General features: G+C 35.5%; 2 protein-coding genes and 1 long non-coding RNA gene across 3 annotated transcripts; 1 reads left to right on the top strand and 2 right to left on the bottom strand.

The window, feature by feature from the left end:
* Positions 1-2,924: 2,924 nt before the first annotated feature.
* LOC105125231 (uncharacterized) lies at positions 2,925-24,310 on the bottom strand. Its single transcript, XR_842205.1, has 3 exons — positions 24,300-24,310; positions 20,741-20,746; positions 2,925-3,048 (listed from the first exon to the last, which is right to left on the bottom strand). It is a non-coding gene; the product is annotated as an uncharacterized LOC105125231 (long non-coding RNA).
* Positions 10,403-14,433, top strand: LOC105125229 (protein notum homolog). Its single transcript, XM_011025594.1, has 12 exons — positions 10,403-10,793; positions 11,484-11,566; positions 12,070-12,199; positions 12,286-12,359; positions 12,519-12,605; positions 12,693-12,817; positions 12,929-12,989; positions 13,100-13,153; positions 13,261-13,338; positions 13,496-13,601; positions 13,731-13,876; positions 14,156-14,433. Exons 1-12 carry the CDS (start codon positions 10,586-10,588, stop codon positions 14,261-14,263), a joined length of 1,260 nt encoding a protein of 419 aa, XP_011023896.1. The 5' UTR covers positions 10,403-10,585; the 3' UTR covers positions 14,264-14,433.
* LOC105125230 (myb-related protein 315) lies at positions 17,801-20,009 on the bottom strand. Its single transcript, XM_011025595.1, is given in 3 exon segments — positions 17,801-19,290; positions 19,403-19,532; positions 19,647-20,009. Coding segments are annotated over 3 exon segments (1,341 nt in total). The 5' UTR covers positions 19,780-20,009; the 3' UTR covers positions 17,801-18,212.

Here is a 24,310-nt window from a genome sequence, read left to right as displayed (position 1 = left end):
CCACTTAGCTCATGAGTCTAGCTTTTTTTTAATTTTTTTTTATAATTTCATCATTTAACTTTGATTTTTTATTGAGTTTATTATTTTTTAATTTTATCATTCAATATTTAGTTGATTTTGAATTGATTTTCATAATTCATTTTGGTTTGATTCATAAAAGATTACCACGATCTCAAAACAATGACAATATTTATTTGATGGTTAATTTTGCGAGCTTCTATTTTATATTGTATAATTAAATAAAAATATTAAAAAAATATTAAACTCAGTGGAATCCATAACCCAGATTATGCTTTTGGTGGTTCAACTTAAGATGATAAGAATTGACCTTCATAATTTGTTTTAATTTGTTTCAAGTAGGGTTTACACGGTCTTAAATAATCACCTTGCCTTTGTTATCATTTAATTAAGTAAAAAAAAAATAGATTTAAAAAATAAAATTATTAAATCTGGTGGAGTCCATGACCTAAGTCGCTGGTTTGGTAGGTTAAGTCATGAAACTCATGTCAAACTAATAAGTCGTTATTTTAATATTAAAAAAATATTTTGAATTTTTTTTGGAAGCCAAATGATGTTTTTTTTTATTATCTAAATTATTTATGAATTTGTTAACTTGAATAGATTATATAACTTTTACTCAATTTAATTTAAGATATAACATAAACAAAGAATTGAAGATTTGACCTTTTAGACTAAATTTTTCATGACTTAAATATTTTTTTAAATTTAGAAATTATGTAGCTTCACCCACAGTGTAATAGTGTCAAATGCGCACGAGGTGCATACTTCAACAGGCTGTCCAAAATAGTGCTTAAGGGTGCTAACAACTATGCCAACAATGAAAAAAATCGGCAGCGCAGATTTATACGGCTGTAGATTTGTCAAAGAAAAACCGGCAGCGTAGATTGTTGACAAACATGGACTGGACGCGTGAATGTCCAAGCCAGGTTGGAAAACTTGTCAGGGAGATTGGCTGATGAGAATTGGGGTTGTTTGTGGCAACCTACATGTAGATGTAAATTCGGTAATGTTGGAATTGATAGCCTGCACGCAAATGCGAATTCGACAGCATGCAACAACTTGTGGAAGTCATGGGTTCGATTTAACATGATTTGAAACTTGGATGTAGGATTGTCGAAGGCATACAAGTGACTGAACAACTGACACAACAAGAACTGGTAGTTGGGGATGCTAAGTGGACATGCAGAGCGTGGGTGAGTGAGAGTTATAGACTTCCTAGATCATGGGATCATGGGCCAGGACATGGGGCTGATCAAGGGGATTGCTCTACAAGTTGCTAGATCATAGGATCATGGCCAGTAATTATCCACTACTTGCTGGAAAATAGGCCACTAAGATCATGGAGATCATGGGGGAGAAAATGCCCCACTATATCCTAAAAAATAAGGATCATAGGTGTGCCTTGCAGCTCACTTATTTGGTTATAAATAGTTCTTACAGCTCTTGTTTATAGATAGGAAATAACGTGTGTAAGCTTGGCTGTGTAGCATGCCATTTCTGTGCATGACATATATATTCATTGTGTAATCCTTTGTTAAAGATAAATACATGTTGATAGTTCTTCTTGTATTCTTGGTGTGCTTTGCTTTGTGGTGTGCAATTTACTTGTGTATTTCACTTGTCTTTTAACTTGAGAAAGTGGGGAAACCTCTTGGGTTGGGGAAACACTTAGTTACTAGGCAAACATGAGTGAGATTGGCGAAGGAAGACTAAGTCTAGTGAGGGATTAGGTTGCCACATGGGTATATTTGTAAAGCGAAAAATTACCCTGTGATAATTTGGTATCAAAGCACAGTTGCATTCTAGGCAGAACAACAAGATCGTTCTGTGGGTTGATCGAAGGACTGATTGGTTGAAGCTATTGTTGGAGTTGTTGGCTTGAAGCCTTATGCTAGCGGGTATGGAGGCAATATGAGAAAGACTGACTCGAATTGAAGAGTTGATAGGGCCTATTCAAGAGGATGAAGAACAACGTTCTATCAATGATAGGTTGAGGGAAGCCATTGCAAGTGTTGAACGGGCTAAAAGCTTGTACATTAGTCTTGCCATAGAAACAAGTAAAAGGTTGGAAGCTGTAGAGGAAGCAATTGCAATCTTGAAAAAGGTTGTGGCAAACACTTCTGTTGGTATAGGTATGTCTAAACCCAAGATTCCTGAACCGAAAGCATTTGGGGGTGCTGGAAGTTCCAAGGAATTAGAGAATTTCTTATGGGATATGGAACACTATTTTAGTTATGCCAAGGTCGAGTTGGATGAGCAAGCGAACATCGCAATGATGTATCTCACGGGAGATGCGAAATTGTGGTGGCAAACAAGATCCAAAGAGGACTTGAATGTTGGTAGGCCAAAAATAGAGATATGAGAGACTTTGAAACGTGAGTTGAAAGAGCAATTTCTGCCTAACAACATGTCCTGGATTGCAAGGGAAGACTTGAAAAAGTTGCTGTAAAATGGGTTAGTAAAGGATTACATAAAGAAATTTAGTTCTTTAATTTTATATATTGATAATATATATAAAAAGTACAAAACATTCAATTTTCTACTAGGACTTTAGTCGTAGGCACAATTGGAGTTGCGTAGGCAAAAAGTTTCGGACTTGTCTTCAACTATGTCAGCTGCCAATAGGTTGGCAGATTTTAAAGCAGGCGCTAGCAAAGGGATTATTGGAACATCTTTTGTTTCGTACCCACTGATGGATATGTATGAAATGAAAAAGAAAAAAAAAGCTTAATGGGGTAGAACCAAAACAGGCTGATGGTAATGGGAAGTCAGAAGCCAAGGGTAAGGAAAAGGTTTCGAAATCAAGTTGAGCTGTTTTATTTGCGAGGGTAAGCACTTTGCAAGGGATAGCCCACTGAAAGCACTACTTAGTGCTATTTTTGTGGGAAAAGATTGAAAAGGAATGACATATGTAATTCCTATACATGTGTTTAACACTAAGTAAAAGAGTTATTGGCAAGGGGCCAGCCTAGTCGATGAGGACTTGGGCGTGGCCAAACTGCCTTAGTCAAGGTAGAGTTGGAGGAGCTCCGTAACTTTACCGACGGACAAATCATGGTTTGAACTATTGGTGTGAGGATGCGCTAAAGAAAAGCATACTACATAGAATTCGGCAGCAATGGACAACGACGACCTTGCATTTTGGCTGAGGAGAATTCGACAGGAAGAGTTGATTGCTGAACAATGGACAAGTAAGCAATATTTAAATTTTATACTTACAGTTTTGGCATGTAGAATGGTTGAAGAATTAGATGTTTGTATAGGAGCTCATGTGGTTCTTCGAAGGGATTTTACATGAATGTATTTTGTGAAAAGGGATGGATACCTAGGATGCTTGCGATTAGTGTTCGAACTTCATGAAAGCATGCTTGCGAGTATGATATGTTTGACATTTATGGAAAACTAACGAACCAAAACAGAATATGTCATAGCTTGGCTTTGAAACAGGTTGATGAAATTTGGTGGACTGAATTGTTGTTGAATGTGGGCAAAGTTAGAGGTTATGCGAGGAGAAACATGGAATGTGATGAGGAACAAGGGTACTTTGAATATGTCTGACAAGGGCATCGAGTTCTTTTGGTAGGGGTGGTTTGTAACAATGTCAAATATGCATGAGGTACATGACACGACTAAAAGGTTGATGTCTTCTCCCAAGTGCAGGAGTGTCGAAGTAATAAATAACCCGGCAAGACCGGGGTCGAACCACAGGGAGGTTAATTGTACAAATTATAAACAACAATAATAAAACAACAATAACAACTAGTAATAATAATAATAATAATAATAATAATAATAATAATAAAGAAAGAGAAGAAGAAGATGATGATGATGATGAGAACTTAGAGATGAAATATTAATGTAAGGATTAAGCAATAATAATAACAAATGTCAAGGTTAGAGGTTCCACTAATGGTATATCAAACAAGTATAATATAAACTCTTATTATTGAATTGGAAACCACACACAAAGGAGGTTCCAATCAAATTATATATTGTTAACATGATTACATTAGTCATCTTATTCAATTAATGCTAATACTTGTAAATCTCGTCAAGCATTCATGATTATAACTTATGTTAACAACAAATCAAGTTCCTTTCATAGCTCAGGTGTCGGTTATACCATACATTATGGGCTATGAAAGTGCCAAGCATTTGTTGTACCAAGTGTTATACAACATAAATCAAGATTAGTCATTTAACAAGCAAAGTATTAAAGAGTGAACAAGATAACAAATATAAAACATGTTAGTATCAAACATTAAAGTCCATATTAAGTTTACATTATACTTATTCTCACACCATTAGTGTAACCTTTTCACCTTGACATAATTAACTTAGCTAGACATAATGAAAGAAAGCAAAATAGATAAACAAAATAACAACATAAAAGTTAACTAAGTAAAGGAAAGGAAATGAAAGGCATAAACTTAATATTAATGAAAACAAAGCATAAAAAATACAAAGAGAGAAAGGAAGAGCATGATCTTGATCTGGAAACCAAGATGCCTAAATGCATGGCAAATGCCTCCTTTTATAGGCCAAAATTGGGAACTATTGATTTGATGACTAATTGATAAGTGGGTGGCCAACTTTTGACTTGGTGACAATCCTTATCTTCTCTTGTCTGCCCAAAACGTCATTGATAACGTCAAAACTGGAGCCAGTTGCAAACATGAAAGTTGTAGGCAATTGTCTCAGCTTTCTTGTGTAAAAATTTCAGCTCATTTGGACTTCTAGAACTCCAGATATGGCCAAAATACCGAACAGTGCTCGGGCTGGAAGACAGATTCGGGCTTCTTTGTTGTTGCTACAATTTGGACTTGATAATGGCCTTTTTAGATCTTGGGCTCCATATGAAAGTTGTAGGCCTATGTCTTACCTTTCCATCCATATAAATTGGACCTAAATCTGAGATATATAGCTCTAGATATGACCCAATTACCGAACAGTGTTCCAGTTTGGATTGCACCGACATCTCTTTTCTAAGTTTGGCCATCTCTTTATCCTTGCAATTTAAGTTCTTCAAGTCATCAATCAATCCTTTCATTTATGTGATAGGCCTACATTAAAAATAGACATTTACCACAAATTATAGGTATCTTATATTATTAGATACATTATTATAAAACATATTTTAGTTAAGGAGTTATTGATACTTCAAGTGCAAAATGATGATATAAAACCATGATAAAAATGCACTTTTAAGTACTAATCAGTACACACTTCAGCAAGTTGTCCAAAACAGTGTCTAAAGGTGTTGTTAGCTATGCCAACAGTGGAAAAAATTGGCAGCTCAGATTTGTGTGGTTGTAGGTTTATCAAAGAAAAATCAGCAGCTCAGATTGTTGACGAACATAGGCTGGACGCTGGAATGTCCAGGCCAGGCAAGAAAACTCATCAAGAAGATAGGCTAACGAGAACTGGGGCTGTCGCGGAATTTAGCAACACAAATAATGGCAACCTGCAAGCATATGTGACTTCAGCAGCGTAGGAATTGGCAGCCTGCATGCAGATGCAAATTCAGCAGAACACAACAGCTTGTGCAAGTCATGGGTTCGGCTTAGCACGATATGAAACTTGGACAAAGGACTGTCCAAGGTATACGAGTGACTCAACAACTGACACAGCAAGAACTAGCAGTTGGGGCTGCAAGGTAGGCATGCAGAACATAGGTGAGTGGGATGTATGGACTTCCTAGATCATGGGTTCATGGGGCAGAACGTGGGGTTGATCAAGGGAATTGCTCTACAAGCTGCTGGATCATGGCCAGTAACTATCCACTACTTGCTGGAAAATAAGCCATTAAGATCATGGAGATTATGAGGGAGAAAGTGTCCCATTATGTCCTAAAAAATAAGAATCATAGATGTGCCTTGTAGTCCACTTATTTGGCTATAAATAGTTGTTAAAGCTCTTGTTTATAGGTAAAAAATAACGTGTGTAAGCTTGACTGTGTAGCATGCAATTTTTGTGCATGGCTCATATATTCATTATGTAAGACGAGATAAATAAAAGTTAAAGAATTTTTCTTGTATTCTTGATGTATTTTGTTTTATAGCGTGTAATTTACTTGTGTATTCTACTTATCTTTTAACTTGGAGAAGTGGAAAAATTTCGCAGATGAAGAAAACATTTAATTACTAAACAAACATGAATAGGGTTGGCGAGGGGAGATTAAGTTTAACGAGAAACGAGGCTACCACATAAGTATGTTTATAAAACGAAAAATTACCTCGTGAAACACAGTGTAACGCGTCCAGTTACGTTGTAATAACTCTAATTAAAATCATTAGATTGCAAGTTCCCGGACTTTTGGGGATGATTACGCGCGTCCCTTGGTGATTTATTTATTAATTGAGATCAGAAGGGCAAAAAGGAAAGGACAAAGTTACAACATGCTCAAGGCCCATGGAACCTACCATCTAGGTCGACGCTGCTGGACCGGTGCTGCTGCATGCAAAGTTTTATATAGGTTTCTTTTATGTTTTATAAATATTTTTTTTTGTAAAAAGAATTATTTACTTATTTTTATTTATTATAAATTATTTTTTGATTTTTTATATTATTTTGATATGTTAATATCAAAAATAAAATTTAAAAAATAAAAAATATTATTTCAATATAATTTTATATAAAAAATATTTTAAAAAACAAATATTCTTACAGTAAAAAAATGTGTTTTTCTAATGACATCCCATATGTTTTATATGTGTGTTTGTGAGTGTCTGCCTGCACAAGTCAGTCTGTATGTATTATACATCCTTGTCACTTGCCAAGTACGTACTAAAAACATTGATTAAATAAAGAGGCACCCATTTAACCTAAGAGATGCATTGTACGGGATTGGAGGTGGGCCAGCGTACAGTTACTTAACTGGTGCCTTGCACGCAAAATAAACAAGAGCCTCTCAACTCACGTGCTCTTGGTTGCAGGTGGATCCGGGGGTGTTACGCCTCACCGTTAACCGTCGTGAGAGATACGTGCATCTATCTTGAATGTACTGACCGTGAAATCATCACTCATTTGGGAGAGATCGTTAGTACCAGGAGCAAGTACGTGGGAAGATTATCAAGTATTGCTTACGCCCCACCCCATGCAAAGTATTGCTTATGCCCCACCCCATGCATTGCTTCTCGCTTTAATGTCTTTGTTTCTTAGAGATCAAAACAAAGACATTCGTCATTTCTCTATTCTCTCCTTTACAAGTCCTTACCACGTTAAGAATCTTGCCCTGGTTCAAATACTTTAAGACAGATACGATTAAAAAAAAGGGGTCCGGATTAGAATTCATATACAGGAAGACCAACACGATAGAGCAGGTGCTAATAAGAAAATAGGCAATTTAATAATAAATAAATAAGAAGAAGATTCAAATAATTAATTTCATTAAAAAAAGAATTAAGACAATTAAAAGTGAATCTAGAGAGCTAGATACATACCCAATAATGAGATATTAATTGACATATTAGGTTGCCAAGGCAATTGGAAGCAGTTTGGGAGGCGAGATTAATGCACTACCAGCCACCGGTAGTATTGGTGGGAATGGTCGCGAGCTGCCTAGCTCGGTCCTTACGAAAAGGGCAGGTCAGAAGAGCTGGAAAGGGTCAATATTCTAGGGTGCTAGGGTCTTGTTCTTTTCGATGGGAAGCAGCCAGGAGGCGCAAGAGAGGGGCATTACGGCATTGTTGGCATAATGTCAATCACAACTAGCTAGCTGATTACCATCAAATTGCATGGGGCCTCGATACCAGGACAAGCTAGCTGTTCCCGTCTCGTAGGGAGGGAGGGAAGCAAGAACCCCCACCATCAACACCCAGTCTCCACCCACCATGGTCCCCAGCTACCTAAATGAACCATCGTTGGTCACCATCCATCTTCTTTATCGGAACCCCCCATATAAAGCCCTTTTCTTCGTCTTTTATTTTTTATGTAGGCCTTAGCCTTTATTTCACAGATCATGTAATTAGTTTCAACCATTTTCGATCGATATTGTAGATACGTCTCGTTCGATGGACGGAGTGAAGGACGGGTTTGGGCAGGTATTACTTTCAAGTGAGATGATCTAGCTCTGTTGTAATATTATTACCTATCCATGGCGTTACCAGGACAAAAAAATAAATTACCATAATCCCAGACAAGCCTTTACTCTTAGGGTGTATATTGAAAAAAGTTACATGAAAAAGGAAGAAAAAAGGAGTTGGAAGACATATTGGCTAAAAAGAAAATAATGAAAAGGATTTAACTTAGAAGGCTAATCTATATGAGATTTACTAATAAATTGTTTAGAGTACTTGTAATTGAATTAAATTACAGTGTTTGATTTGAATTCAAATAAACAAGTTAAATTGACATGAAAGATACAATATTCAATTCATTTTAGTTTATATATTATTCTTGTTATTTTCATCTTATTTCCTCAAATGTTTGTTTTAAAAGGCCATATAGATATTTCAAAAAAAGTTAATTTTAATATTAAATTTCTTTATTTTGAAATTGTAAATTAACGATGCACATTTTTATTTTTTATTTTTTATTTTTTATTTTTATAGTGTTTTAGATATTGAATTTCATTTAAAATTCAATTCTTAACACTCAAAATAATTCTAAATATAAAATCTTATTAAAATCTCTAAATCAAATTTAACTCATGGAATTACAAAAAAGCGGTAACACGAGAGTGAAAGTTGCATTCGTAGAGATACCAGCACCAAACCTAAAACGAAGAGTGAGAGGAGGAAGGAACAACAGCAGTCTACGAGGAAGAGAGGACCAGACACATCGCATGCCAAGGTCTGGCCCCCTGAGGTGTCATTAATTAGTTGGCGCCATGTGGGTCAACATAATTATTGTTAATTTTTATCATTGTATTCTAAATAGAAGTGGTAATTAATTATGCTGCGTTGCCCACCCTGCATAATCAGTACAGTAGGACTCCACTGATTGCTCAATTAACTCCTTACCAGTAATTACGAGGATGCATTAAGCATAGGTCACCATAATTACTTTTTATACATCTAAATCTGAACAGTTCGGTGTATCCTCATTTCAAGTCAAGAAGAGAGCATTTCACGGATCTTACATGATTGTTGGAGGAGGTACCATGATGTTTCTTCTTCTTTTTAGTGCCAACGACACCCATTTGAAGGTTTTAATGAGTCATATCCGTAAAAGAAATCTAGAAAAGAAAAGCGATAATCAACTGGAAAAGCAAATTCAAAATGCTACGTAGATGATAATCCTTTTCTTAGAATTTTGTAATTGGGAATCAATCCCTTGTAGCCAATGTTAGGTTTTCTGTTGTTTAACTTCAATGAAGAAGATAAAAGAAAAGAAACGATTCCTTTATTTTCTTGCTTGGGGTTATTTCAATATTTCAAGAAGAAACGAATGCAGCTATCTAATGCTTGACACCATTTTCGTTTTCATTTTTATATATTCTTTAAGAGAGTTTTTTATTTGAAAAAATATTCAATTGATATTTTATAATGATTTTGATTCATGGGTATTAAAAATTTTAAAGGAATTATTTTAATATATTTTTATATAAAATATATATATTTTTAAAAACGCACCAATCATCCCAAACACCAATCATGCACTAGAGGTTCATCTACCGAGAAGAGAAGGGAAGCAAAAGGAACCACAGTCTCACACAAAATAATAATAATAATAAGGGCAAAAGGACAACTCCTTCCGTTAACCAGAGCCAAACATGGCTGCATTTAACCATCCCCACCACCCCCACGCTGCTATGCTACCATACAAACACTTTCATGCTTCATCATATCATCCCTCCTTCCTTTCATTCCTCCTCCTCCTCCCTCCACCTCAAATCACATGTTCACTCTCTCTCTGCACCGTTAAATTCTCCGTAGTTTCTTTGTATACGTACATCAAACGGGGAACCTTAATATATATAGCCCCTAAGAGATTACTTCAATTTCAATTTAGTTCAATCTATTTGATTTTATCAAATGAGTTATAAACCTTCCATTTATTCGATTTGAGGTTAGTGGCAGATAGAAGATTTTGTCTAACTTTCATGTGCTTTTCAAGTACCTCCATCCCATGCATGGAAATATGCTTCAATATGATCCCTAACACGTCGTTGTCTATATCATCGACTGTATTTAGAGTTAAATTAAATAAACAAAAAGGTTTAGGACTAACTTAATAATGTGATAATACATCAAGGACTATATTTACTTTAAATCTTTGTCAGATTCCTAGCATGCTTCCAGTAATAAACCTTGGAAAGCCCGGCACATAAAACATCTTTCTCTCTCTCTATAGATTTAGCTTCCCAAATAAATTCAAGGAAGCTAAGCTACTAGATTGTATCTCTCTCTCTCGCTCATAATTTAAATAAATATGCTCATAATGACATTGACAAATTAGCCATTTTTAGTATAAAACTAGCACTGCTAAGCGTAACAAACTATCCCTTCCCTCGTGAAGCCAAACCCAAACCCAAAGCCTTCACCTTTTGCTTCTTTCTTTCTGTTTCTTTTCAAGATTTACTTGGCACACAGAGCTAACAAAAATAAAAAAAAATAAAAAAATGAAGCTTTTCGGCTCCTGGACTGCTGCTGCTGTTCTTTGCCTTTTTGGGGCATGGGAGGTAAATGGTATCTTGGAGATCAATGAAGAAGAGCTTTTTTACACTGAAAGTAATGCTTCTTATTATAATGAATCTAAAGCTGTTTTTGGAAATAATGCTTTGTTGGTTGGCCTCACTCTCATCAAATCAGCTGCTGCTAAAGGAGCAGGTAATTTAACTTTTAAAGATTGCTTCTTTTCATTTTCAGATGCCGAAGTTTGCTTCTTCTTTATTTTGTTTGTAGGAAAACTAAATGCCACTTTCATTTTCCCACGTCTTACTGATATTGATATGATTCAACTTTCAGTGTACTGTCAGATTCTATTTTTTCTGGTTTCTGAGTTCTTCAATGATTTAGATTTGTTTCCTCCTTATTTATTTTCTCCTTTTCTACCTATTTTTGCGAGAAAAAAAGTAAAGAGGAAAGAGAAGAAAAAGGAATTTAAATATTACTTCTATGTTTGCGAGGAAAAAAAATAAATAAAGGACCCCATTTTGTTTTAATTTTGATATGATATACATATAGGCAGAGATGCATTTTCTATGTTTTCTTTGTTATTTGACAGTTCCGTGGGCACAGAGAGACAATTTTTGTTCCATCCTCTGTTGTTTTACTCCAATTTCTTTACTTATTATCACAGCAATAGCAATGTGGTTGGTATTGTTGATAATCAAGGTTCAAATTTTCACATTTTTTTTTTTATATATATATTCCCTCAAATCTCTTCCATTCAAATTTATTAAAACAAATGTTGTTGTTAGTTTTTAAGAGCTGTGACATGAAAGATATTTTTAATGTATTTTGCAATGATGTTTTTGTCTTATATCCTGTCCTAATTATCATCTGTCAATCTTGCAGTCTGTTTGGATGGAACATTGCCTGGATACCATTGGCATCGTGGGTATGGTTCTGGGGCAAATAGTTGGCTTATTCAATTGGAGGTTTGTAACTATTAATGTTAGAAATTCTATACTAACATGTAGTCTCTTGCTTTTGCATAATTTTTCTTACATAATCTTGAAGTCATAATTTATGGTCTATATTTTCAACTGTTTGGTTACTTGTTTCGGCTGTGAGCTAAACCTTTCATCATTTGTGTAGATGATTAATTATGTGTCTTGTTACTGGCCATTGGGCAGTTAAAAAAACTACAGACTCACAAGATGACATTGCTTGGAAAACTAAAATACAAATAATTACCTAAGTGAAGGAATGTATATGATTTTTACTGCTATCGGTACTTGGATTAATAATATTTATCTGAAGCTCTTGATATTGGATTGTGAGCCACTAATATATAAAATTTTTCTTGGTAAGTAGGTTGACAACCTTGAATTAAATTCTCTTAGGATTTGCTGACTTAAGCTACTTAGTCAGCTGGCTATGCAAGTTTCACAGGCCACTTTCAATTGACATCGATGACTTTGTTGAAAATCTTGTGCAGGGAGGAGGATGGTGTAATACTGTCAGAGCTTGTGTTTACCGTAAAAAAACTCGGCGAGGTTCATCTAACTACATGGAAAAGCAGTTGGCGTTTACAGGAATACTGAGCAATAAACCTGAAGAAAATCCTGGTTTAACCTTAACTCTCAAATACTTTAAAATACCTCTTTATTTGTCGCATTTGACCTTGGATGCATTATTGACATGTGGTTTGCAGATTTTTTCAACTGGAACAGAGTAAAACTCCGTTACTGTGATGGTGCCTCTTTTACTGGGAACAGTGAACATAAGGTTGGAATCTTGCCATTTACTATAGCATCCCTGATTATATTTTTGAATTTAACACATTTTCCACTTATATGAGTTGATTGGAAGCTCTTAAACTAGCATCATGAAAGTTATGACTAATCACGTGAGCTCACATGTTAGAATCAAATGATTTTGTTTTAGGCTGCACAGCTTCAATTTAGAGGACAACGTATATGGTCAGCTGCAATGGAAGATTTAATGTCCAGTGGAATGCGCTATGCCAATCAGGTTCTATATCTCATCAGCTTTCAATTTTCTTACCGCTATCTTTTCTTCTTGATTCTTCTCGCAATAATTTTGTTATTTTTTTCTCAGGCTCTTCTTTCTGGCTGCTCTGCTGGGGGTCTAGCTTCTATTCTACACTGTGACGAGTTTAGGGATTTGTTTCCAAAAACAACTAGAGTGAAATGCCTGAGTGATGCTGGTTTATTCCTTGATGTGTAATTGCTTGTTATCTTGACGCTCTTTCTTGTTTTCCTCATTTCTGAGAATTGATTTCTCTTCACTTAGCACCTAACTTATCCGTTCTCATTTCCTTTTGGAAATTTTAGAGTTGATGTTTCTGGTGGGCGCACCTTAAGGAACGTATATAGTGGAGTTGTCGGCTTGCAGGTAGTATATTGATGTCCAACTTTTGTAAATTTAGCTATGTTTGTAGTTTGAAGATTTTGAGTTATGCTTTCACTGAATGCTAATTGTGGTATTTTTCATACTTCTTTCAGGGGGTGCAGAATAACCTTCCACGTATATGCACCAACCACCTTGATCCAACTTCTGTAATCATTTTATTTATCATTCTTTCTTGTCTCACATCTATCTAATTTGCATGTATTGCATACATCTGAAACCCATCCATCTTGCTGTGATTTCCTTTTTATTTCAGTGCTTCTTCCCACAAAACATAATCGGCAATGTTAAAGCCCCATTGTTCATTCTCAATACAGCCTATGATTCATGGCAGGTAATAATCTTTTTCCAGTAAATGTGATAATGCACGAGTCTTTTATTGTTAGCGGAGTAGTCCTTGACTAACAAACTACACGAGTTAACTTACTGTTAGTGGAAGGTTTATAAGATAACCGAATCTCATATTTATCATATTTACCATGTGAATTCAGATCCAGTCCAGCTTAGCTCCACCATCTGCTGATCCCCATGGCTACTGGAGCAATTGCAGAAAGGACCACTCGAAATGTTCTGCATCTCAGCTCCAATTTCTGCAAGGTACTTAATATTGCAGATCACTTTATTTAATATAGGCTGTTGTAACCCATTTTTGGGTCCCCGCAAGGCCACAAAACATAACAGTTTCAGTATGCTCATTGGGGCATTTTCATGTGTTTCTTGTAACAGGATTTAGGAATCAAATGCTAAATGCAATAAAAGGTTTTTCAAATTCTAGACAGAATGGATTGTTTATAAATTCATGTTTTGCTCACTGCCAATCAGAGAGGCAAGATACATGGTTTGCTGATGATTCTCCCGTCCTTGGAAGCAAGGTATGTCTAATCAGACCTCATAATTATTCATCAAGGTTGCTTTGATCTCGAAAAGAAACAGAAAGGAAAAACACAAGTTATTGTTTTGTGGCCCTTTTCTTGGGGTTCCTCATTCCTGGTTGTATTTTTTTAGAACACTAGCAGTCCTGTTTGATTCATCTCTCACATTATCAAAGCTTTCAAATATCTAACTGATGTGGTTGACAATGTGCAGTTTGATTCATCTCTCACATTATCAAAGCTTTCAAATATCTAACTGATGTGGTTGACAATGTGCAGCCTATTGCACTTGCTGTTGGAGATTGGTATTTCGAGCGTGCAGGCGAGAAGGCTATTGATTGTCCCTATCCCTGTGACAACAGTTGCCACAATCTAGTTTTTAGATGAGTCAAATTTAATCAGAAGGGCCGTATTTTTACAGTCATCTTATTAGATATATCCTCATTGTTACTGTAATAGAACCATCCGATTCAATGAAATTTGGTAGAGGACAATAACAAGGAAGGGTGTGCTGAGAAATGTAAATTTATCAGCAAGCCTTTGTATTTGATGCAGCACATCTTGTGCATTTACATTTTCGATTCGAATTGTATCAATCAAGAAGTCCATATTTACATGCTCATATTTTTGACTTTGTGTTCGAGAAAGGTTGGCTCCCATCCCCACTTTCTCTTTTGACTCTGCTATCATCTTGTCAGCTGGGCCAATACAACCTTTTTCGTGGAAGCGAAAAGATTAAGTGCTGAATTTTTTAAATAAGAACATTTTGAGCAAGACCACCTACTATTTTGGGTTATTATCATTTTATCCCAAATGATTTTGATTTAAACTAGTGAACAGAAAAATGTCAAGTTGGTTAAAAAAAATAGAATATATTTTTAAAAAAATTAAAATGACAAGTTTGTTTTTTTTTTTTTAGAGAGATTGTCAGAGGATTTATCACACACGTTAAGGAGCTTCTGTCTTGAATTTTTAATAAAATTGTGGAGCTTTTGTTTTGAGTTTTGAATAAAATTTTTAAATACGTTACTACAATATTTGGTAAATAATGATATAAGAATTCCATGGTAGTTAAATCACAAAATAGTTAGATAATATTATGAATTCGATTATTTATAAAATATGTTATGAATACTCAATTCATAATATTACCATCACCATTATTAATTTATAACATATCTTAAGAGATAAAATGAGTTGAGATTATTTCTTAATAAATAAACTAAGTTTATAAATTAAATGTCATGACTTCAAAAAATACCCAGCAAAACAAACACCCCCTTACAATGGAGCTTCGTGGGCTTTTGAGGACATAGGCTTTCTCATTGAGGTTGTTGCCTCGTTGGTCTTTAATTTTCTCAACATGCAGGCGCTCTAAAGTATCAGATTTGATGATCAGTGGCTATGATTGTGATGGGGTTCCTAATCATTAACCTTCTGATTGATTATGTAGGTGATGACAATGTGAGGATTAAATTAACATTTCGCTTGCTAATGCCACAACGTTGAAGGAACAACATAAATAATATGGAACCCAACAACCCAAGTAACATCAGCAGAACGGCACAAGCTAGTCCTGAAAATGACAGGGATAAACCGCAACAGGTCAGGTGATCAGTTGCAGTTTCCTGAATGGAAAACTCTCTGTTTCCCTTCTGGGGTTTTGCTAACGAGTGCCTACAACCTAATAAGATCATTAAATCCTAAGATCTGGGAGTCTGTTAACTTCCAATGGAAGGTTGCAGTTTCAGAACTAACAGCTATTCACACCATTGTAGCATTCTTTCAAGTAGAATTGATTTCAAGCCAGCTTGTTCTTCTTTCCGTTGCAACTGTAACTTTCATCCACACCACATCGATCTTCTCTTTGTTTCTCTGTCGTAATAGCCTGATTTTACCTGTCTCATGCAAGTATATCTTTCATAAGTAAAAGAGAATCGCATATAATATTCGATATGATAATGTTAAATTATATGTACTCATCATTGTCATAATCATCATCAGCAGCGTCATCTTTCGTGTTCATTTCGCCTATATGTCATTAAAAAACCGATTCTTCTTCTTCTTCTTCTTCTTCTTCTTCTTATTATTATTATTATTATTATTATTGTTATTATTATAGTATAATTCAATAAAAAGCAAGATTCCAAGGGCATTTGAATTTTCTATTGCCGGACATTATAAACAAATAGGGAAAAGATTTCTGCCCTACTATTGTTTCCATTCTCTCAGTCTGGCATTGCATCACAAGACTTTTTGTGTGTTCTTTCTGCACCCATGATTGTAGGGCCCTAATTAACAAAAGACACAATAATTCGGCTCACATGTGTTTGAGGTGAATATATCATCATACATACATATGTGTGTGTGGAGGTTTCTTGCAAAGAAGGAAGAGACTTTGTTCATAGTTTATTGAAGGAAACTATTTGCTTAGGATGTCTGCACATGGACAAACATGAACCTTCTTGTCGCATGTATGAGAGGAATGAATGGTAACCCACTATTCCTTATTCATTTTTTTGTCAGGAAGATTAGAATCTTATTCTATAAGGGACAAATTTGTTGCCATTTTTGTTGTCTTTTTTTCCAACGGTAAGAGACTGTCTGTGTGCATTTAAATTCTAATTTTGTTAAATCACTTGCATGGTAGAAGGGTGTTTACACCCTAAAAAATATCTTTAGTCGTTGTCGCCTCCTATCTCATATGTTAAAACTTTTAAGTATTACTTCCAAATGTTCTAAGATCATTTTACTGGCAACAAAGGGGTAAGCACATAGCATTCCTAGCCTGCAGCCGAAATAAAAAACAGTGGGAATTCAAACTTCGTATGATGATGATGATGATGGCAAGCATGAAAGATTGCAATATGACAATTTTACTTGGGCCCTGTTTTTTTTTAATTTTTAATTTTTAATTGTTAATCCTCTCATAATTTTACCCTGTTAATCTCCCAGGACAAAAAATCATAATACTACCTTTTACTTTCTAATCTCTTTTTTTTTAAGCCCCATGCATAATTTATCACACACAGATTATTGTCACGGTGAATTTGTCAGTCTGCTGACTTAGCAAGGCCTTCGTTTTGTTACCTCTTACTCTTCCATTTGCTAGCAAGGCCTTCGTTTTGTTACCTCTTACTCTTCCATTTGCTAGAAAACACACCTTTTTTTTTGGCCCAACAGGATGTGCCTGGAAACACTAAATTCCTATCCATTCTCCCGTAAAATTTCAGCATCAGTACGTAGATGCCCCTTTGAGGGACCCCTTTCCGTCTTCATCACAGAAGAAGTAAAAGTACAGGCCCACAGCAAGGACACTATATTAGACTGGGTATCCTAAAGTGATCAATGGTGTAGATTTTGTCACCTCGACATGACTGCTCATTTAAATATCCACCTTCCCTTGAAACTGAATGGGAAGATTGTTGCTCAGCCATGTCCTTCAAGATAATGTTAGTACCTCAAGAAAGACTTGATACAGGAAATGTATGGCCCTTACAAGATTGAAAGTCATACATACAAAGCACAAGTCTTGTCGACTAGAAGGGATTGCTATATATATATATATAGATAGATAGATACGGCTGCCTGCCTGCCTTCGTTATTCACTTGGGTTGTAATTCTAAGAAGCATGTCAAGGCACCTTTTTGATGAGGTAATTCAGAGGAAGACAGCAACTATAGTTTGATGTCTTCAAGGGTTGTCTCTTGAAGGGAAGGGAAGTGACTAAACGGCTGTCAAAAAAGTGAAAACTATCTCCATCTCTAGGAGACAATGATAGACACCCATTTAAGATAAATGGCCCCTCGAATTCTGCATTAGTAAAGCACAGATTGGAATTTTCTTTCTGTATTTTTGTAATGTGAAGAGATCAATACAGAAAAATATATATGGATGACAATAAGAAAATTATGAATCCCAGGAAACCAAAAGATTCTCGGATATATTGCAGACAGAGTCACAATCTTGCAGGATTTTTCAATTTTAAAAGGCGAGGAGGTAAAGCCTAAATTAAAAAAGCTATGGATGGATTGCTTACAGTCACAGATACAATTACAGAGAGTTGAAGAAAATTTCAACAAGCCTTATTAAGAAAATTTCTACAGAGCTGTTTTTTCAAAGACAATGACAGCATGAACTTGGTTCAATCACAGATATTTATGAAGTAAACAAAAGGCTGAAGAATTCTGTATCAGACACATATACAAAAAATCAAAAGAAGGAAATCTATAGCACACACCTGTAGCCAGAAGATAATCTATTCCCCAATATTCCATCTCAAACTGAAAACCTGTGTAATTGAATTAATTAGACTCTGCGCATGTTAAAAAATAACCTATATGGATTGATCAAAAGCCACAGCAAGTCTTTGCAGATCCTTAGTATAGATGTCTGCTGGCTGTGAAGCTTGTTGATGTTGATTATGTAGCCAACTAGTACTTGACCCTTGTGCCATGAAGTGTGTTTCAGGTTTCACTTCACTGTACACATGTTGAGATGTTTGGTTTTGTATTGTGCTTCCAAGAAAGAACGGGGTGCTAAGATATTCAGACCATTTGATGTCTTCAACCGTCTCCTTTGCGAGAGATCGAAGGTGAGCTTCGTCGCTGGATTTCCCACAATCAGCGAAACCCCACGAGAAGGCGCTGCTCTCAAAGAAATTGGTGTTGCTTTGCAATTCAATACTGCTACTGCTTCCATTGCTTCCACTTCCGTTGTTGCCGAAGCTACTTGCTTCCCAGTTCTGAACCCCATTCACATCACACGAGCCTACAGAAGGATTATGATCTGATGGAAGACTAACAGAAGGCTTTACACATATTGGAGTCTGGAACATAGAAGTTGACTTGGATGGGAGAATAGTCGGAGGTGTCATACTAGAATTGAACTCATGAGAAATCATCTCAGAAGAGGAGGAATTTGGATTAAAGCAGAGAGTGGTGTTTGGATTCATTGAGAGGTCTATAATAGGTTTGTAATCCAATTTCTGGAAAGGGAAATAATCCATCAAATCAGAAGGCATGCAACTGGCCGTGGTGGAGCTTTCAAGGGAGGTACCAAACCTGTCGAGGAAGAATTCCTGTGTCGGTGGAATATTTGTCAAGTTGCTACTACCACTTCTGTCCTTATTGTTGTTGGTGGTGATGACGTTCGAACTTCTGGAAGAAACAGCAGGTGGTTTTGAAGTAGCTGCCTCAATGAGGTTCAGTTCATTTGATACAATAGAAACTTTCTCATTGCTTTTGTCAGCTGTGAGCTGCTGCTTCTCTTTACCATCCTCAGCTTCAGAAAGTGATTTGTGAGTGTTGGGGTCAATGCCCCTCTGCCTCAATTTCTTCTTAATGCAGGAATTCCATAAATTCTTTATCTCATTATCAGTTCTTCCAGGTAACTGTGCCGCAATCTGAGACCATCTGATCAAGTAGGTAGCAAGAAGTAGTCAATATATGATTGAAACACTTAAGTTTGATATAAATAAAGTCTTATTAAGAATGATTTTATAAAGCTAATATAAATATAAACTACCTATTGCCAAGAACTGCATGGAGTTCAATAATCAAGTTCTCTTACTGCTGAGAAAATGCTCCTCTCTTCAAATCAGGCCTCAAGTAGTTAATCCACCTTAACCTGCAGCTCTTACCACCCCTCTGCAACCCTGCCAGTGTGTGTGTGTGTGTGTGTAATGTAAATTAGGAGATGTTTACAGGAATTCTAAATCTAGTATTCTGACACCATTTACTCAGCATTATTATTAACAAATAAAGGGTACCTGCCAGTTTAGGGACAGAGCTCCAACAGCCAAGTCCATGCTTAGTAATATAATTAAGAAGTTTTTCATCTTCCTCAGGAGACCACAGGCCTTTTCTTAACTTCTGCTTGTAACAGCAAGAATGCCGCCCCATGAGGAGTGCAACAAAACCTGCAATGCAGTGCTGGCAAATAAACTTTTAAGAAGTAGACTAGTATTGTGTCAGCAACAGGAGAAGAGTTGGGGCTTTGAAATGGATTCTAGGAAGTGGTGAAGTGATTGGAATATGTGATGAGAGAGAGAGAGGGAGAGAGAATGGAGTGGTGAGAAGAAAATGAAGTGGCAGCCTGGCAGGAAATCAAATTAATAGGAGGCGGCTCAAAGAGAAAAGTCATATTCAAGAGGATGATTGAAGATTGTGGCTTCAGATTTATACATGGTTTTCCAGAGTTACATGCTGTTGTCTTGGATGGTCCATGTCAGCATTTGGGACCACAATAAGGTCGGTTCTATAACTCATGGACGGTCCTGATCCAACTGGTGTCCTTTAGCAGATGAAGAAACGAAGAGCATGGGGGAAGTAGTGTGCCAATAATTTGACCAGGCCTAGTTATTTCCCATCAAAATTTGAGGATTTAAGACTTCTGCAGAGGAGGACTGGTGGGGCTCTTCTCTCGGCAGATATTTAAGTAATTGTAAGAACTGTTACGCTCAGAAGCCCGAGTAAAAGTTTAAGGTGATGTAGACATGTACTTGTGAAGGATAAGAGTTGCTTCTATTTATTTACAATGGAAGAGATATTGCGATGGGATGAGATAGGATGGGTTTTAAGCAATATCATATTTAACCAAGTCCATCCCAAGATTCCTAATGCAAAAATAAGTCACAAGAATGGAGAAGGGAAAGTTTCTTGAGGACAAGAAATACCCCAAATCAGTGAGATGAAGCAAATATGGTATCCTGCAATAAATTGATGATAGCAGCGGCTTCTACATATGCCTCCTCTTGGAGTCTTGTTCGATAGGAAGAAAATTCTAAATACTTCCCTGTGATCCATCCTATCCTTGATCAGCTAGCTAGCTAGCTAGCTGCTACCCTCCCTTTTGGCAAGCAACTTTCAGCTACCATCCACCGTCTCTTTTGTGTCAGGCCTTTTGACGCAACTTTTCCAGTCTCAGTAACCTAAAGTAATTGTTTTAGAATCATATTAGGAAATATTCCTTCTCTCCCAGAAACACCCTCAAATTTAATCAATTCTCCACACACATGTATATGCAAATCACTCAATACATCTTGCAATTTGAATTACTAACCTGTTCTTCTCATTATGGGAAAATGCTATCCATATATAAGGCCACAATTAATACTAGTAAATAGAGAAGGGAGGGGTCTGGTCATCCCATGCACGCACTCTTTTAGCTGTATAAATAGCCAGGACAGTCACAGTAATGCTGTTGTCCTCTATAGGAGGGCGTGGGATAGGAGTTGATGTGCAAGAGAGGTAATGTAACGTATTTTTTGAAAGACTACAATGACGACAAAATTATTGATGAATTATTACAGGTTACATGGCATACCCAGTATGGGAATCGTTACTTATTGCACAGTGCCAACTAAATTAATCGTGTGCGTGTCTGTGTGTTTGTGTCTGTATATATATATATATATATATATATATATGAATGGATTAGTTGGAGTGACAAGATTTAAATTCCTTTTTCACCATTCTTGATTTGTTTACAAGGAAAACAAAAATCATCAAGGAAATGGAAAGACGTCTAGCTATTAATGTTTTACAATCAGTTATCATGTCCAAATTATGATACCTACATGGAAGAAGAAGAAGAAGAAGAAGAAGACAAACAGGGTACGTACGCGTGTATGCCAGAATAAATATTGATGGTGATTAAAGAAAATTAATGAAGAAAATTTGCTTAATTATCGGCTCATTTCCATTTAATTTGATTGCATATATTCAGGCAAGTTGCAGAGCAATTTTTTTTATGTGCTGTCGAGCATGAAGACAAAATATATATTCTGTTCAGGGTATGCTGCATGACAATGGCTTAGAAAAACTTTTCTTTAAACAAGTTTCAGACTCTGAGAAATCAATTAAGAAGGAGTAACATCATCAATAATGTTAATGTAACAGGCATATTGTTCTTTGAATACCTATGAACTGAATTATGAAGCTTCCTTAATGTCCTTGACCTCTGGCCATTGTCCTAATCCACTCATCCCAATTGGATATTATGTGTATTAAATAATATATATGCAAAGATTCTTGTAGTCTCCAGGCCTCATAATGCGCTCCTTCACTTGTCTTGTAGCTACCACCATGTATATGAGCTGTTATCAGAAGTCAACCATTGCTTCATCTTTTGTTTTACTCTATATTTTTATTTGCTAAATCATTAATCAACCATATCATTCACACACACACACACTTACTTTTGATGCATGCCTCTTTAATTTATTCTACTCGCTTCAATTCTAAATAATGAATATGATGAATTAATATTTTTTTTACTTAGATTTTAATTTTAAAAAATTGAAATCAAGATATCTTTAGGCTCATTTAAGAGTTGAGTCTAAATATATATAAATTTAACGAGTTATCAGATTTAATATTATCGAACTCAGCCAAATACTAAGCTCTAAATATGTGACTCTTGGTAATATTTTTAGACTTCATTAGAGACCACGAGTTTCTAACGAGTCAAATATATTTTTTTTTTTTAAACATAGAGATATTTAATATTATAATAAAATATGACTTTTAGTCTTTCTCTCCACTAAAAAATAAGAATCATGAATTACAAAAACTTATTGAATCCTTAAAAGAAAAGGATTCACAATCTCATCATTTTGAATATTTTTAGCATCTGTAGTTTCAAAGTTTATCTCTCAAAACAATTATTATGTTTTCTCTCTAAAAAAGATAATCACTTAAGTATTAGAAAGTCTCCAAATTTAGAAAAAAAAAATAAATTTGCAAGTACTAGCTACTAACCACCTTGACTTACCAAACACAAAGCACTAGCCATCTTGGTTAAAGAAAATGGATCAAATTGTCAGAACCAAGTAACTAACCAGTTATTCAAGACAAAAGCTTTGCCCCCAAACTATTTTTATTTTTAGAACATCATCATTGACACTATTTGTGGGAATAATAAAAAAAACCATTAAATTTTCCTTCAAAATTAGTTATTGACATCCCTAATTATTATCAACGAGAGACAACCACAAAACACTTGAAATGGAATGTCAAATGGATATCTCTATGGCTGTTAGAATACTTACTTTATCAAAACATCAAAAACTCTTCAATCAGGACCGACTTCTTCTTAGAATAATGATGGTTGCTCAAAAAGATAGTAAAACTCAATGAACTTGGCCTAAGAACCTTGAACTAGCCTATACCATAGGTTTTAACAATCCTTGTGTTAAACATTAACTGTAGATTCAATCTGATAAGCCTAAAACACTTATTAAAAGCGGACAAGGTTATCCATTTATTATGGTGCAACTGGTTTGGACCTAACTAGTAATATATAAACTCTTATCTTATAAATTATTTGAGAGAGAAGAAATACCCTAATGCATACATGCAAAAAAGAATTGCAATTTTAAATTGACTCCGGGTAAAGCCCAAGGTCTGCTGGCTCATATGCTTAGCTCAATCAGGCATTTGAGTTGTGTACTCTCCTGGCTATAGACAAGTAACAAACTATATGTTTTTTTGCATCTAATATGATAAGAGCATTATCTTTAGAGGTTTAGGGCAACCTCCCTCTCTCATGAGATTCCTTGGTAATAGCAAGAGAAGAACTTATCTTACAGGAAGATTTACCTTCCCCACTAAAAAGAGGTGTACGTTAAGGTGTCACCCCTTCTAGTTTTGGGGTCCAATTTGATAGATCCTTGCTCTTTGTCGTTTCTTCAAGTTTCAAGTTGGAACCTAAACTCTTTATTAGAGACGACAACATCTCTATTTTAGAGACAAATTTGACTTTTTTTGGTCCATTTTTCTATTCAAAGTAAAAAAAAAAAAAGTTTCTGGTAGGAAATACTTTAGGTGATAATTTTCTTCTTAAATTAAAGTGAGACTGGCTTAAGATTTTTTCACTAAACTATTTCTTAGAAGTTACAAAGAGTGAAAGTAAAAGAAAAGTTGGGAGTATGAACAATAAGGGTTATAAAGAAAATAACTTTTCATCCATATTGTTAGATGAATGATTTTTTATGTCATCTTAAATCATTAGAAATCCATTCAATTACTACATTAAATGCAAGCTATCATTTTATTTCTTGAAGGACACCTCTTTTAATAAAAACGAGTCACAAGGTTAGACAGATCTTATGGAGAAGGTAAAAATACTTATTTATTACTGATAAACTTTCAAAATCTTTATGAATTAAATATGAAAAATTTAGAAGACTACTGATGGATCAAAATCTTTTTTCATTTAAAGAAACCAAAAGTAAAGTGATAACCTAACATCCTTGGGCTCAACTAAATATATATGGGTTGAGTGAGCTGCTCGATCTAGCAACTCTAGGATTAGCTAAGCGTTGAACCCAAATATATATGAGTCTAGCGAGTTGTCATACCCAACAATCTCAAACTTAACTATCTTTGTGATCGACCAAGCGCTAAGTCCAAATATATACAAGTTTGATGA

This window comes from Populus euphratica, unplaced genomic scaffold (assembly GCF_000495115.2).
Source record: "Populus euphratica unplaced genomic scaffold, PopEup_1.0 scaffold28.1, whole genome shotgun sequence".
NCBI lineage: Eukaryota > Viridiplantae > Streptophyta > Magnoliopsida > Malpighiales > Salicaceae > Populus > Populus euphratica.
This window is presented reverse-complemented; position numbering and strand designations above follow the sequence as displayed.